The sequence below is a fragment of the Colobus angolensis genome, unplaced genomic scaffold (assembly GCF_000951035.1).
Source record: "Colobus angolensis palliatus isolate OR3802 unplaced genomic scaffold, Cang.pa_1.0 Scaffold269, whole genome shotgun sequence".
NCBI lineage: Eukaryota > Metazoa > Chordata > Mammalia > Primates > Cercopithecidae > Colobus > Colobus angolensis.
Window position 1 is genome coordinate 1045699 of NW_012115921.1, and position 14298 is coordinate 1059996.

Below are 14298 nucleotides of genomic sequence, written 5' to 3' on the forward strand. Positions count from 1 at the left end.
TCTCGATCTCCTGACCTCATGATCCGCCTGTCTCGGCCTCCCAAAGTGCTGGGATTACAGGCTTGAGCCACCGCGCCCGGCCATAATGTGTAAGTCATTTTAAAACAAAGACTTAATTTTTTCACAATACTGACTTTATATTTAAGTGTACTGAATTATAGTATACGTTATCTTACTAAGCCATTTAGTGGGCTGTAACTGCATATGATTTTTTTTTTCTTCTCTTTTAGATAACCCAACAGCTTGAGGGAATCTGCTTGCAGGTCATTGGTACTGTTTTACAACAGCATGTCTTAGGTATTATACCTCTGATTGTGCTAAGAATTTAGTGCTGTTTCACATGAGCAAGCATTTTCCTAATGACTCAGTATTCTCTTTTAGAATTCTATGAGGAGATCTTCTCTTTAGCGCACAGTTTGACATGTCAACAAGTGTCTCCACAGATGTGGCAGCTACTACCCCTTGTATTTGAAGTCTTTCAGCAAGATGGCTTTGATTACTTTACAGGTGAGTCAAATCAGCATGGAAATACTGAGGGGTTTCCCTGCTTTGATTTATTTGTAGCTTATCATTTGAACGTACACTTTTTTTTTTTTGAGATGGTGTTTCACTCTTGTTGCCAAGGCTGGAGTGCAATGGCGCGATCTCGGCTTACTGCAACCTATGCCTCCTGGGTTCAAGTGATTCTCCTGCCTCAGCCTCCCAAGTAGCTGGGATTACAGGCATGTACCACCATGCCCGGCTAATTTTGTATTTTTAGTGGAGATGGAGTTTCTCCATATTGGTCAGGCTGGTCTCAAACTCCCAACCTGAGGTGATCCTCCTGCCTCAGCCTCCTGAAGTGCTGGGATTAAAGGCTGAGCCACTGTGCCCAGCCTGAACGTACACTTTCGAGTGTTCAGACTGCTTCACTGTTCGGAAGAGTTATCAATAGAAGTTAATGCTCAGTGGTGACGCATGGTATTGATTTCTGCTATATAATTTAGTTATTATAGGTTTATTCTTTGTTAACACACATACATACCCACATACCCCCTCATAATCTTCTCCATATAAATGTAAAAATGTGTCTATAATTTTTATGTTTAACTAAGTACAAAAATCACTTTCATAATAGGTTCATTTCTGCATTTAATTATAAATGAATACATTTTAATTAAAACTGAATGTTAAGCCCAGGCTTAGTGGATCACGCCTGTAATCCCAGCACTTTGGGAAGGCAGGAAAGCACTTCAGTCCAGAAGTTCTCAACCAGCCTGGGCTATTAGACCCTGTCTCTAAAAACACTTTTAAATTAATCAGGCGAGATGGAGTGTGCCTGTAGTCCCAGCTACCTGGGAAGGTAAGGTGGGAGGATCACCTGAGTCCAGGGTTTGGGGTTACAGTGAGTTTTAATCACACCACTGCACTCCATCCTGGGCAACAGAGTGAGGGTGTCCACCCCTCCCCCCAAAAAAAGTGAATGTTAGAGACAAAGTGATCTCATAGATTTGCCTTTTTCTAAGGAAATTTTTCAAAAACAAAGATAAAGCATTTGTATTACTAAAGATGTATAACTGATGTTTTTTATTAATATAGATATGATGCCCCTCCTTCATAATTATGTAACAGTTGATACAGACACACTTCTGTCTGACACCAAGTATCTTGAAATGATATACAGTATGTGCAAAAAGGTAGGTCATTTTTATATATCAGATTTCATGAGGCTTCTGCTATAAAATGTATGAAATTGTGAGGACTCATGTGATACTACATTGTAGTAATAAACATGTAAACATAGATCTGACAGAATTAAGGGCTTTAAAAGTTAAAAGTCATTGGTCCCTAGATGCCACAGCTTTGATAAATATATGTCTTTTGTGTGCCCTCTGACACTTGGAATTTGTTTTTGAATTTTAGAGTGCCCGGAGTTTAACTAACATAGTCTTATGGAATCAAAAGAAGGAAAGGGTCAAGAATTTGAGAGATTTTTGAAAGGATTAGGAATGGATAGAGATGTTTTATAAAGGAAAAGCTTAGCAGCTGTAGGTTTACAACAAGCAATAGAGAATGAATGTCTCCCTTCAGTTTGGTTGGGGAAACAAATAAACTGCAGTCCATCAGTATCAAAGTCACTGTAATTGGTAGTATTTTAATTTCTAGCAATGTCTGTTGTAGGTCGTTAGAAAATGATTTGCTCCATGAAGTTTTTAGATTTCTTTCACTCATCTCTTTCCCTTCTGAACACAAAGGCACACATAATCATCTAGTTACGTTAGTCATTGTTTACTGCCAATTATATTATTAATATTAATATTCTGGGAACAGAGATATACCTATAGTATATACCTATACTATCTACATTTCTGTTCCTGAACACTTATTCATAATGTTTATAGTCATCTAGTTTTCACTAGCTTTTAAGTCCATGTTTGTTTCTTACGTGGAGTTCGTAGGGCCACATTGCCCTCAAAAGGCTGCCTCTTCCTCCCTCCATTCCTTTCTCCCCTACTGTTTTTTTTGTTTGTTTGTTATTGTTGTTTTCTTTTTCAAAGAGAGAAGAGTTTTCTAGAAACTACTCCTAGAAAGTAGTTCTTTACAGGAGAAAGGTTAGGTGTTTTAGCTACCACCTGTATATGAGAAGTTAGTAGTTGTCAACTTGCTGTAATCCAGAATGGCACTACAGGATAGGTACTTTGATCACAAAGACAAAGGGCCAGAGGGCTAGACTATGAAAGATAGGAGGCAGACAGCTCCAGATCCTCAGAGCTATCCAGATCCTTTAGACTTTCATCTGTGCAGTGAACATTGCAGTTAATTAGGATACTTCAGGTAATACTCAGAGCCTGTACACAGGGTAGGAAATTGTTTCCTTGATTTAGATATCTGATTTAAAGGATAAAGCCTTACTGCAGTTTATATTCTGTGTTGATTAGGTTCTTACAGGAGTTGCAGGAGAAGATGCAGAGTGTCATGCAGCAAAATTGTTAGAGGTCATCATTCTGCAGTGCAAAGGGCGTGGCATTGACCAGGTCAGTGAGGCTAATGATGATTTGTAGTTCAGAGGGGTAATCTTTTCCTTCCACTTGCTTCATTTTTTGGCATTTGTTGCATATTCTGTATGTTTTTGTTTTTTGAGACATCTAAACAATATTTTTAGTTTAAAATTTAATATATAACAATGATCATATGTTTAATACATAGGAATTGGACTAAGTTTTATGGCTACTTTGTTATCATGAAAGGTAAATTTTGGCTTAAGATTTTTTGGATAGCTTTAGTAATTAAATTACCATGGTCAATTTTTTTTTTTTTTTTTTCTTTTTGAGACCTCTCGCTGTGTTGCCCAGGCTGGAGTGCAGTGGCGCAATGTCAACTCACTGCAACCTCTGCCTCCGGATTCAAGCAGTTCTCTGCCTCAGCCTCCAGAGTAGCTGGGATTACAGGCGCCTGCCACCATACCCGGCTAATTTTTTATATTTTTAGTAGAGATGGGGTTTTGCCATTTTGGCCAGGCTAGTCTCAAACTCCTGACCTCAAGTGTTTTGCCTGCCCCAGACTCCCAAAGTGCTGGGATTACAGGCGTGAGCCACATCACCCGGCCCATGGTCAGTTGTAATAGGAACATTGTGAAGGCATGATTGATACTGTCATGAGCTTTTTAAAATTTATTTATTTATTTTATTTTTATTTATTTTATATATTTTTTTGAGATGGATTCTCTCTCTGTCGCCTAGGCTGGAATGCAGTGGCGTGATCTTGACTCACTGCAAGCTCTACCTCCTGGGTTCATGCATTCTCCTTCCTCAGCCTCCCAAATAGCCGGGAACTACAGTCACCCACCACCGCGCCCAACTAATTTTTTGTATTTTCAGTAGAGACGGGGTTTCACCATATTAGCCAGGATGGTCTCCATCTCCTGACCTTGTGATCCGCCCGCCTCAGCCTCCCAAAGTACTGGGATTACAGGCGCTCGGCCCGTCGTGAGCTTTTAATAGCTCCATGAAGACTACTAGACTTTCTCTAAAATTAGATTTCCCAGTACAGTGCCTCAGCAATAAATATTGGTCATGTAATGCTACAATAGGGTTAATTGAGGCAACAAAGAAGTTAATATTTTTAGAATAGTTTGCATGCTATTAATTATAGTCTTAGAATATCTTGCTATCTTTTTTTGTAGTGCATTCCCTTATTCGTGGAAGCAGCCTTAGAAAGACTGACAAGAGAGGTTAAGACAAGTGAACTTCGAACTATGTGTCTGCAAGTTGCAATTGCAGCTTTGTATTATAATCCACACCTACTACTCAATACCTTAGAAAATCTTCGTTTCCCTAATAATGTTGAACCAGTTACAAATCATTTTATTACACAGTGGCTTAATGATGTTGACTGTTTCTTGGGGTAAGTGACACATATTGCAGTTTTACTACATTTGCTTTGCGAGGAACTCTGCTTGTTTAAGGAAAGAAAACAGAATTTTTTCTTTCTTTCTTTTTAAGGCTTCATGACAGAAAGATGTGTGTTCTCGGACTCTGTGCTCTTATTGATATGGAACAGATACCTCAGGTTTTAAATCAGGTTTCTGGACAGATTTTGCCAGCTTTTATCCTTTTATTTAATGGATTGAAAAGAGCATATGCCTGCCATGCAGAACACGAGAATGACAGTGATGATGATGATGAAGCTGAAGATGATGATGAAACTGGTAAGGGATTTTCAGTGGAAGAAGACGAAATGTATCTACTTAGAAATATAACCAGACTGGGCCGGGCGCAGTGGCTCATGCCTGTAATCCCAGCATTTTGGGAGGCCGAGGCAGGTGGATTACAAGGTCAGGAGTTTGAGACCAGCCTGGCCAGTATGGTGAAACCCCACCTCTACTAAAATTACAAAATTTAGCTGGGTGTAGTGGTGGGCACTTGTACTTGGGAGGCTGAGGCAGGAGAATCACTTGAACTCATGAGGCAGAGGTTGCAGTGAGCCAAGATTGCATGCGTCACTGCACTCCAGCCTGGGCAACAGAGCGAGACTCTGTCTCAGATTAAAAAAAAAAACAAAGAAGAAAAAGAAAAAAACATCACTAGCCCTTCTCCCAAGTATGTATGTGGGATCATACCCAAATGCTTTCATTCACAGAAAAGGCTTCCTATCTTCTAACTAGAGTGATGTAATCAGGAACTTCAACTGTATCACCAACATGTAGAGCAGTTCAAATCATTATAGTATGCAGTCAACAAAGATTTGTTAATTTTGTACATTCTCAGCACTGTAGATACAAAGATGAATGAGACATCATGCAGTTCTTCAAAAGTTTTCTATCCGACTGTGGGAAAGTATTACAAAACCAAATAATTCTGTATATAATAATAGAGTTCTCACAAAAGTGCTGAGCCCACTTAAGAGCGAGAGATTATAGCTCCCTTTTTTATAAAGTGACATGAACCTTTTTTGTAAATTTTTATAAGGTGGCATGAGTCTGTAGTCCCAGCTACTTGGGACTCTGAGGTATCAGATTCGCTTGAGCCCAGGAGTTTGATTCCAGCCTGGGCAACATAGTGAAACCCCATTTCTTTTTGTTTTGTTTTGTTTCATTTTTGAGACAGAGTTTGGCTCCTGTTGCCCAGGCTGGAGTGCAATGGCACGATCTTGGCTCACTGCAACCTCTGCCTTCTGGGTTCAAGCAATTCTCTTGCCTCAGCCTCCCAAATACCTGGGATTATAGGTGCGTGCCACCATGCCAGTCTTATTTTTGTATTTTTAGTAGAGATGGGATTTCACTATGTTGGCCAGGCTGGTCTCAAACTCCTGGCCTCAGATGATTCACCCTCCAGGGCCTCCCAAAGTGCTGGGAGTATAGGCGTGAGCCACTGCACCTTGCCCTGAAACCCCATTTCTTTCTTTCTTTTTTTTTTTTTTTTTTTTTGAGACGGAGTCTCGCTCTGTCGCTCAGGCTGGAGTGCAGTGGCTAGATCTCAGCTCACTACAAGCTCTGCCTCCTGGGTTCACGCTGTTCTCCTGCCTCAGCCTCCTGAGTAGCTGGGACTACAGGCGCCCGCCACCTCGCCCGGCTAGTTTTTTGTATTTTTAGTAGAGACAGGGTTTCACTGTGTTAGCCAGGATGGTCTCGAGCTCCTGACCTCATGATCTGCCCGTCTCGGCCTCCCAAAGTGCTAGGATTACAGACTTGAGCCACCACGCCCGGCCGAAACCCCATTTCTTAAAAAAAGTTGTGGGGATTACATGAGGGAATCCTTGACACTTAACATAGGGCTTGGCAGATGGCACTGAATTAACAGTATTAACAAAGGTACACACATCATTATATTTACTATTACAAGATTTATGGGGTTTTCATTTTATTTTTAAACCACTAAGGATTTATGGTCTTAATGTTAACTAAATTTATTGGAGACATCCATCCTATCGTCTATTAATTCTAAAACCTAAGCATACCTGTTTTAAGAGTATGTTTTAAGAGTGAGAGATTATCGCTCTTTATGTTAATTAAATGTTGATAAATACATTTTATCTATAAGACGGTACACTATCAGTGTATAAATTGATAAAATATTAAGATAAATTATTGTAAGGGTTTCAACATAAGATAAGCTATTGCCATTTTTGTCTTTTATCATTTACTAACTTAGCCTTTTAAAAAAATCTTATAAAAGGTTTGGTGGGTGTTAACGGTAGTGTGTTCATAATATGCAGTCCTTTTTCAGATATATGGTATCAAGAATACATTAAATCAAGGTTGGTTTTCTTGGACTTCTATGGGAATTTTCATTTCTGTTCATTGTTGAACATGTATTTAAACCCCAATTCCTAGAGCTCTCTCTTGTCAGTTGTGACTTGTAATTTACTGACAGTGATTGAGATGATTGTCAATTTGCTGAGTAACAAAAGATCTCATTGTTATGAAATTACTTATATTATGACTTGGCAGAGGAACTGGGGAGTGATGAAGATGATATTGATGAAGATGGGCAAGAATATTTGGAGATTCTGGCTAAGCAGGCTGGTGAGGATGGAGATGATGAAGATTGGGAAGAAGATGATGCTGAAGAGACTGCTCTGGAAGGCTATTCCACAATCATTGATGATGAAGATAACCCTGTTGATGAGTATCAGATATTTAAAGCTATCTTTCAAAGTTAGTCAACTTATTACATGTGGATCCATTTCATTGAACAAATCTGTTGTAGTTTCTGCCCTTTAAAGGAAGAGTTTGGAGGATGTCAAACCCAGACTAGAAAAGGCTTGTAAGGCAAAGTAACCAAAATTATTTCTAAGGTTGCCATAGTTTCTGAGTATTCTTTATTCATCCTGTTATTTTACATTTAGATTGTAATTTTGAAAGATTATAGGAAAATAATGTAGTTCAAAAAAGTATACAGTGACAGTGCCTCTTTGCTACTTCTGATTCCCAGTCTCCCAGCTTTCCTCAGAAGCAACCACTCTTACATGTATACCTGTTTGTTGTATGTTATTATTTGTGTGTATCTTTTTTCCCTGCCCAAACCTATACTTACCTGTTAGAGTATATTAACATTTATGGCATATGATCTTATAATTCTTTTTTTCCTATATTCTATGATATGTTAACTAATTTAATCTATTATTACTAAATTAACAACTTTGGCATAATCAAATTTTTAGCTTTAAACAACTTATTTAACCTTGAGATTTTTGAATTATATATGCCTAGGATTCTGGAGCCATATACACTGTTAAATATTCCAGGAAAAGTCCACTATTCCTGTAATGTGTCAGTGTATGTGGCTTCAGAATTCTATGTTCCGGTTGGTTTTTACCATCATTTACTTGGATTTCAACAAGGCATAGCATCTGTGTTTTACCATCCACGTTAAGAAATTAAATTTCCCCTGTATTTGAAACATCCTTTCCTCTCAGAGTTAATTGCTGTTATAAATCATTTCCTATGCATTGGGAACTGATGAATATATTCTTTGATATAATACATTATCTGATAACCAAGGATTTGAGTCTTCTAAGCCCATGACAAGGCAGTTTTGATGCAAGGTTGCAGAAGCACAAAGTGCTGGTTTCTGAGCTACATGGCAACAAGAACTGATTGAGGTGCCTAACTTGTGTCTGTGCCTCGTACTTGGTAGACAAACACCCCATGTTATTCGCTAAAGGATGGTTCCTAACACAGGGCCCATGTACCAGAGTAGCCTTGATGATTTTGAAGTTGCTTTAGCTCTGAATCTTTTAAAATGGTTGGGTTAGCTTTATTCCTGAAGTCTCCCTAGTTTGTTACTTAACTATATAAGAACTAGTTAGGCTCTGAATCCTTATTTGCTAGAGAGATGGATCGTAAGAATGATTAGAGTTTTTGGAGGCATAAAGATAAGCTGTAATTAATTTTTATTCCTGTATTTGTTGTTTCACAAATACAGTCATTTTAAAAATTATTGGGAGAATATAAAATAGATCAGAATTTCAGTATTGGCTCGGGATGGAGTAGGAGGAATAGAATAGAACAGAGCTACCAAACCTCTCTTATTCATGTTGTTTTTCCCTTGTTTTTGTTTTTTGATAGCTATTCAAAATCGTAATCCTGTGTGGTATCAGGCACTGACTCACGGTCTTAATGAAGAACAAAGAAAACAGTTACAGGACATAGCAACTCTGGCTGATCAAAGAAGAGCAGCCCATGGTATGTTAATTAACCGTAACTTCTCTTTAATTAGTGACTTTTATAGCTTTAAATTTTTATAGGTTTTTAATTTTATATGATTTAAGATGATATAAAAGGTATAGTTAGTTGTTGCAGGTGATAGGAATTTAATCTAAGGGATTTAATACAGGATAACTGATAACTTAATTTTGGCTTTGGCTACAGTTTGCCTTTTTTTTTTGAGATGGTGCTTTGGTCTGTCGCCCAGGCTGGAGTGCAGTGGCGCAATGTCAGCTCACGGCAACCTCTGCCTCCCGGGTTTACGCCATTCTCCTGCCTCAGCCTCCCAAGTAGCTAGGACTACAGGCACCCGCCACTACACCCGGCTAATTTTTTGTATTTTTAGTAGAGACAGGGTTTTGCTGTGTTAGCCATGATACTGATCCCCTGACCTTGTGATCCGCCCGCCTTGGCCTCCCAAAGTGCTGAGAGTACAGGTGTGAGCCCCCATGCCCAGCCCCAGTTTGCTTATTTTTAAGTATGGTTGGAGGCGTGGTGGCTCATGCCTGTAATTCCAGCACTTTGGGAGGCCACAGTGGGTGGACTGCCTGAGCTCAGGAGTTTGAGACCAGGCTGGGCAACATGACAAAACTCTGTCTCTACTAAAATACAAAAAATTCGCCGGGCATGGTGGCACATGCCTATATTTCCAGCTACTCAGAAGGCTGAGGCAGGAGAATTGCTTGAACCTAGGAGGTGGAGGTTGCAGTGAGTTGAGGTTGCAGTGAGATGAGATTGCTCCACTGTACTCCATCCTGGGCAACAGAGCGAGACTCCATCTCCAAAAAAACAAAAACAAAACTAGAGAACGCAGCCAGACGTGGTGGCGCATGCTTGTAATCCCAGCTACTTGGGAGGCTGGGGCAGGCAAGTTCTTGAATCCAGGAGGCAGAGATTGCAGTGAGCCGAGATCACACCATTGCACTCCAGCCTGGGTGACGAGCAAAACTCAGTCTCAAAAAAAAAAAAAAAAAAATGTACTTTCAGTATGCAATAACTTTAGCTCATGGTGATGGTTAGATAGTAGAAAATTCTGTTAAAAATGTAAACACCTAAGCCGAGCGCAGTGGCTGAAACCTGTAATCCCAGCACTTTGGGAGGCCGAGGTGGGTGGATCACCTGAGGTTGAGAGTTCAAGACTAGCCTGACCAATGTGGAGAAACCCTGTCTCTACTGAAAATACAAAATTAGCCAGGCATGGTGGCACATGCCTGTAATCCCAGCTACTTGGGAGGCTGCGGCAGGAGGATCGCTTGAACCCGGGAGGTGGAGGTTGTGGTGAGCCGAGATCATACCATTCATTGCACTCCAGCCTGGGCAACAAGAGCAAAACTCCATCTCAAAAAAAAAAAAGGGCCGGGCGCGGTGGCTCAAGCCTGTAATCCCAGCACTTTGGGAGGCCGAGACGGGCGGATCACGAGGTCAGGAGATCGAGACCATCCTGGCTAACACGGTGAAACCCCGTCTCTACTAAAAATACAAAAACTAGCCGGGCGAGGTGGCGGGCGCCTGTAGTCCCAGCTACTCGGGAGGCTGAGGCAGGAGAATGGCGTAAACCCGGGAGGCGGAGCTTGCAGTGAGCTGAGATCCGGCCACTGAACTCCAGTCCGGTCGACAGAGCGAGACTCCGTCTCAAAAAAAAAAAAAAAAAGTAAATACTTGGCCAGGCGTGGTGGCTCATGCCTGTAATACCAGCACTTTGGGAGGCCAAGGGAGTAGGGTCCCTTGAGTTTGGAAGTTGAAGTTCAGCCTGAGCAACATAGTGAGTCATCATCTCTACAAAAAATAAACAAAATTAGCCAGGCATGGTGGTGCATGCCTATAGTCCCAGCTACTTGGGAGGCTGAGGCTGGAGGACCACTTGAACCTGGGAGGTGTAGGTTACAGCGAGCCATTATTGTGCCACTGTACTCTAGCCTGGGTGCCAGAGTGAGACCCCGTCTCCAAAAACGTAAAAACTCAGGAAGTTAAATAGCTCCCAGACATGTCTTTTCATCTTCAAATGTTTCTGTGTGGTGTGTAATTTTTAAAAGTACATTTTAGGCCAGGTGCAGTGGCTCATGCCTGTAATCCCAGCACTTTGGGAGGCTGAGACTGGCGGATCACTTGAGTTCAGGAGTTCGAGACCAGCCTGGCCAACATATAGTGAAACCCCATCTCTACTAAAAAACACAAAAATTAGCTGAACGTGGTGGCACGCACCTGTAGTCCCAGCTACTTGGGAAGCTGAGGCAGGAGAATCGCTCGAACCTGGGAGGCAGAGGTTGCAGTGAGCCAACATCGTGCCACTGCACTCCAGCCTGGGAGACAGAGCAAGACTCTGTCTCTAAAAAAATTAAAAAAAAAATAAAAGTACATTTTAGGTTATACACCACTGTTAATGCACAACAATTATCTATAGACGTTATTTTTTTATAAATTAAAAAAATTATTTTGTTAATTTATTTTTTTTGAGACAGAGTTCGCTTTGTCACCCAGGCTGGAGTGCAGTGGTACAGTCTCAGCTCACTGTCACCTCCATCTCCCGATTTCAAGTGATTCTCGTGCCTCAGCTTTCTGAGTAGCTGAGATTACAGGTGTGCACCACCACACCCAACTAATTTTTGTATTTTTAGTAGAGACGAGGTTTCACTATGTTGGCCAGGCTGGTCTCGAAAACTCCTGACTCCTGAGGCGGATGGATCACTCACTTGAGGTTAGGAGTTCTAGACCAACCTGGCCAACATGGTGAAACCCTGCCTCTACTAAAGTTACCTGGGCATGATGGCTTGTACCTGGGAGGTAGAGGTTGCAGTGAGCCAAGATTGTGCCACTGCACTCCAGCCTGGGCAACAGAGCCAGACTTTGCCTCAAAAAAAAAAAAGAAACAATTTTTTTCTTAACAATGGGAAATGAAAATTGGCTAAGAAGTCTACGGCATACAATAAAAGAGATTTTATTCTCTACATAATGCATGCTCCCTTGCCGCTATACATTGGAGAAAACATGAACTTTGGAACTTCCTGGCCACTTATGATGGTTAAGCTACTGGCTTGTTTAATGTTTTGTCAGTTTCTCCCCAAGTTAGTAGATGATTGAATGCCCTATTAAAATTTTGTTTTCTAGAATCCAAAATGATTGAGAAGCATGGAGGATACAAATTCAGTGCTCCAGTTGTGCCAAGTTCTTTCAATTTTGGAGGCCCAGCACCAGGGATGAATTGAGTTATCTCTTTCTTTCCTGCTGTGTGATTGTAGTGAAGAGCTTGTGTTCCTCCTAGTAGTGGTTCCAGAACTGGTTCATGTTATCTATTCTAAACTAATGATCAATAGATGGACAAAAGAAACAACAACCCCAGGAGATGGGACCTGATCATGCAACCTGGCACTGGAAAAGAAATCAGCAGGATTTTGGGGGTGGGGGGGATGGGAGGTACCTTAGGGGGTGTATTTTTTGAAGAAAGTAAGATCCTGACTCTGAAGCTTCAAAGTGACACTGTGGAAATCTGAAACAAGAGGGGATGTCATGAAGGCAGCTTTTCTTTTTCTGAGGAAAAAATAGGCATGGGCTACAGGACTATTTAAAATGTCTCATTTACAGTATAAAACTCAAAGGTAGATGTAATTTTTACACCTATGAATATTTGTCCAATTTCTGTCTCTTCCTCACCATTGGGTATCTATTCTTTATATGTAAATAAGATAAGGTCATCTGATAGCCTTATTCAGTCTTCATCATTTTCATTCATCATTGTTCCTATGTAGATTATTGGACATTTATTGTAGCACTACATAACTGGTTATAAAAATCTGTAAATGAATTAGCACTTTCATATTGAAACAAGCCTGCTAGCCTATGTATAAAATAGCAAAATGTTTGCTGTTTATAAAAAGATGTAATGGGGTGGGGGTAGGGGTAATTTCAAGTTATTAATTTAAAAATGAACTAGCAATTTTGTACCTGGTGACTTTGTGGTGCACTCACCTCTGATAGTGACTTGAATTCGGTATGTAAAAAGGGTTAATGGTATTTCATTGCTGCTAAAAATGACAACTCCCTCTGTGTCCTGTTTTTCTTAAAGCTGTCAGTGTACAAGTGGGTATTTGAATACCAGACCTTACTGTAAACAATAAGAAAGGTGATATCTAGAGCATGTAAATTGGATATAAAGTTCTTCTCTTAAAGAGTTGATCTAAGAGTATGGCTAAACATCTATATATGCAATCTATTAAAATAACTTAATTCGGCTATTATGTCTTGATTTGATTGCAGTTTTTTCCTAATTATAACAAATTTTTCCTCATTGGCCTGTTTTTAATCCTGTGCCTAGAAAGAGTACAAAATGCATACTTGAAAAAATTGATATTTAACACTTAACCCACTCCCCCTTCCCCAACTCTTCTACCCCTCTTGTTGATTGTGGTATCTGATCTTGACTAGATAGGCTGAAGGCACATGGTTCCCTCCAAAAACCACTATTGATACCACTGCAAAAACAAGCCAGCAAAAAGATAGTGTAGAGAGGTTGGCTTGCTTCCCTCTCTTCCTAACTGCATGTTGAAAAATAAGCCGTTATTGATCTTAAATATCTGTCAGATGAGTCATACATTGGGTTATTTTTTATATACATGTATACACAGAATATTTCAAATTGAAAGCAACATCTTAATGGATTCAAAACTATTATAAGCTGTTGTCTAAAACAGATGATAAAAAAATTTATAACTGTAAAAACAAATGCACATATTGATATTTAAAATGCATAATTAAGAAAACCCATTGGTGTTGTGTTTTTCTTGTATACCAATAATTAAGCCACTACTGTTGGCACTGTTTGGTTTTCTATTTTAACACTGAAGGAGTGAAAGTATTTCCTATATTTATGAATTTACTACTAAAATCTTGGCAAAAAAAGAAAAAAATTGTCTAAAATGTGTGGGTGAAAACTGTTAATCAAGTGTGTTTCTACTCCCCCCCCGCCGCCCCCTGAAAGTTGGACACCAACTGTATACCCTAGGTTGCTGAAAGGGATTTCACTATTATATAAAGTCAATAAAAATGAAGTAGTTGTATATATGCAACATTGTGTACAGAGGGGAAATAATGAATAGTATTAAAGAAACATTCTCGTCTTCCTTTATCTTTAATCCCCTAATACCTAGTCTACTTTTTAAATTTTCAGACTTCACTGCTTTTTGAATTCATAATTCTAATTTTCACATTATTGTTAATGGAAAATCATATCTAATAAAGGTTTTAGTTATTCCCATGCACAGTATGAAAATTCTCATTTGCTGAGGTTTTGTTTCCAGAAAGTGTATTTGAGAACATGTTTTACTGTCTCCTGTGTCATATAATCCAAACTAATCTCCATTTACAGACTTCAACTTGAAATTGGGCCTTATTAAGCTATTTAAATAGTGTTCAAATGATAGTTTCTAATGTATCAAATATATACCTCAGTTTTCATGATTTCCTTTAACATTATAGTTTGGTATAGATCAAGAATCCCAACATGTATCAGTTTCTAGATGAGGTTGCAGGATATTTGGAAAACTTTTTGAATGTATTTACAATATTATCTTGTAATTAGCTGCATAGGGACTTGTCTTTTTTTCTTTTTACATACAGCT

At 39.6% G+C, this 14298-nt stretch overlaps 1 protein-coding gene across 1 annotated transcript in view; it reads left to right on the forward strand.

Annotated features, from left to right (window-relative positions):
• Positions 1-13936, forward strand: part of IPO7 (importin 7) — a 67825-nt gene extending 53889 nt beyond the window's left edge. The window contains exons 15-23 of the mRNA XM_011947657.1: positions 231-297; positions 382-507; positions 1579-1676; positions 2919-3014; positions 4163-4383; positions 4482-4687; positions 6929-7135; positions 8549-8665; positions 11792-13936. Of these exons, the coding sequence (XP_011803047.1) occupies positions 231-297; positions 382-507; positions 1579-1676; positions 2919-3014; positions 4163-4383; positions 4482-4687; positions 6929-7135; positions 8549-8665; positions 11792-11889 (1236 nt within the window). The 3' untranslated portion in view covers positions 11890-13936. The remainder of the gene's footprint in view (positions 1-230; positions 298-381; positions 508-1578; positions 1677-2918; positions 3015-4162; positions 4384-4481; positions 4688-6928; positions 7136-8548; positions 8666-11791) is intronic.
• The last annotated feature ends 362 nt before the right edge of the window (positions 13937-14298 follow it).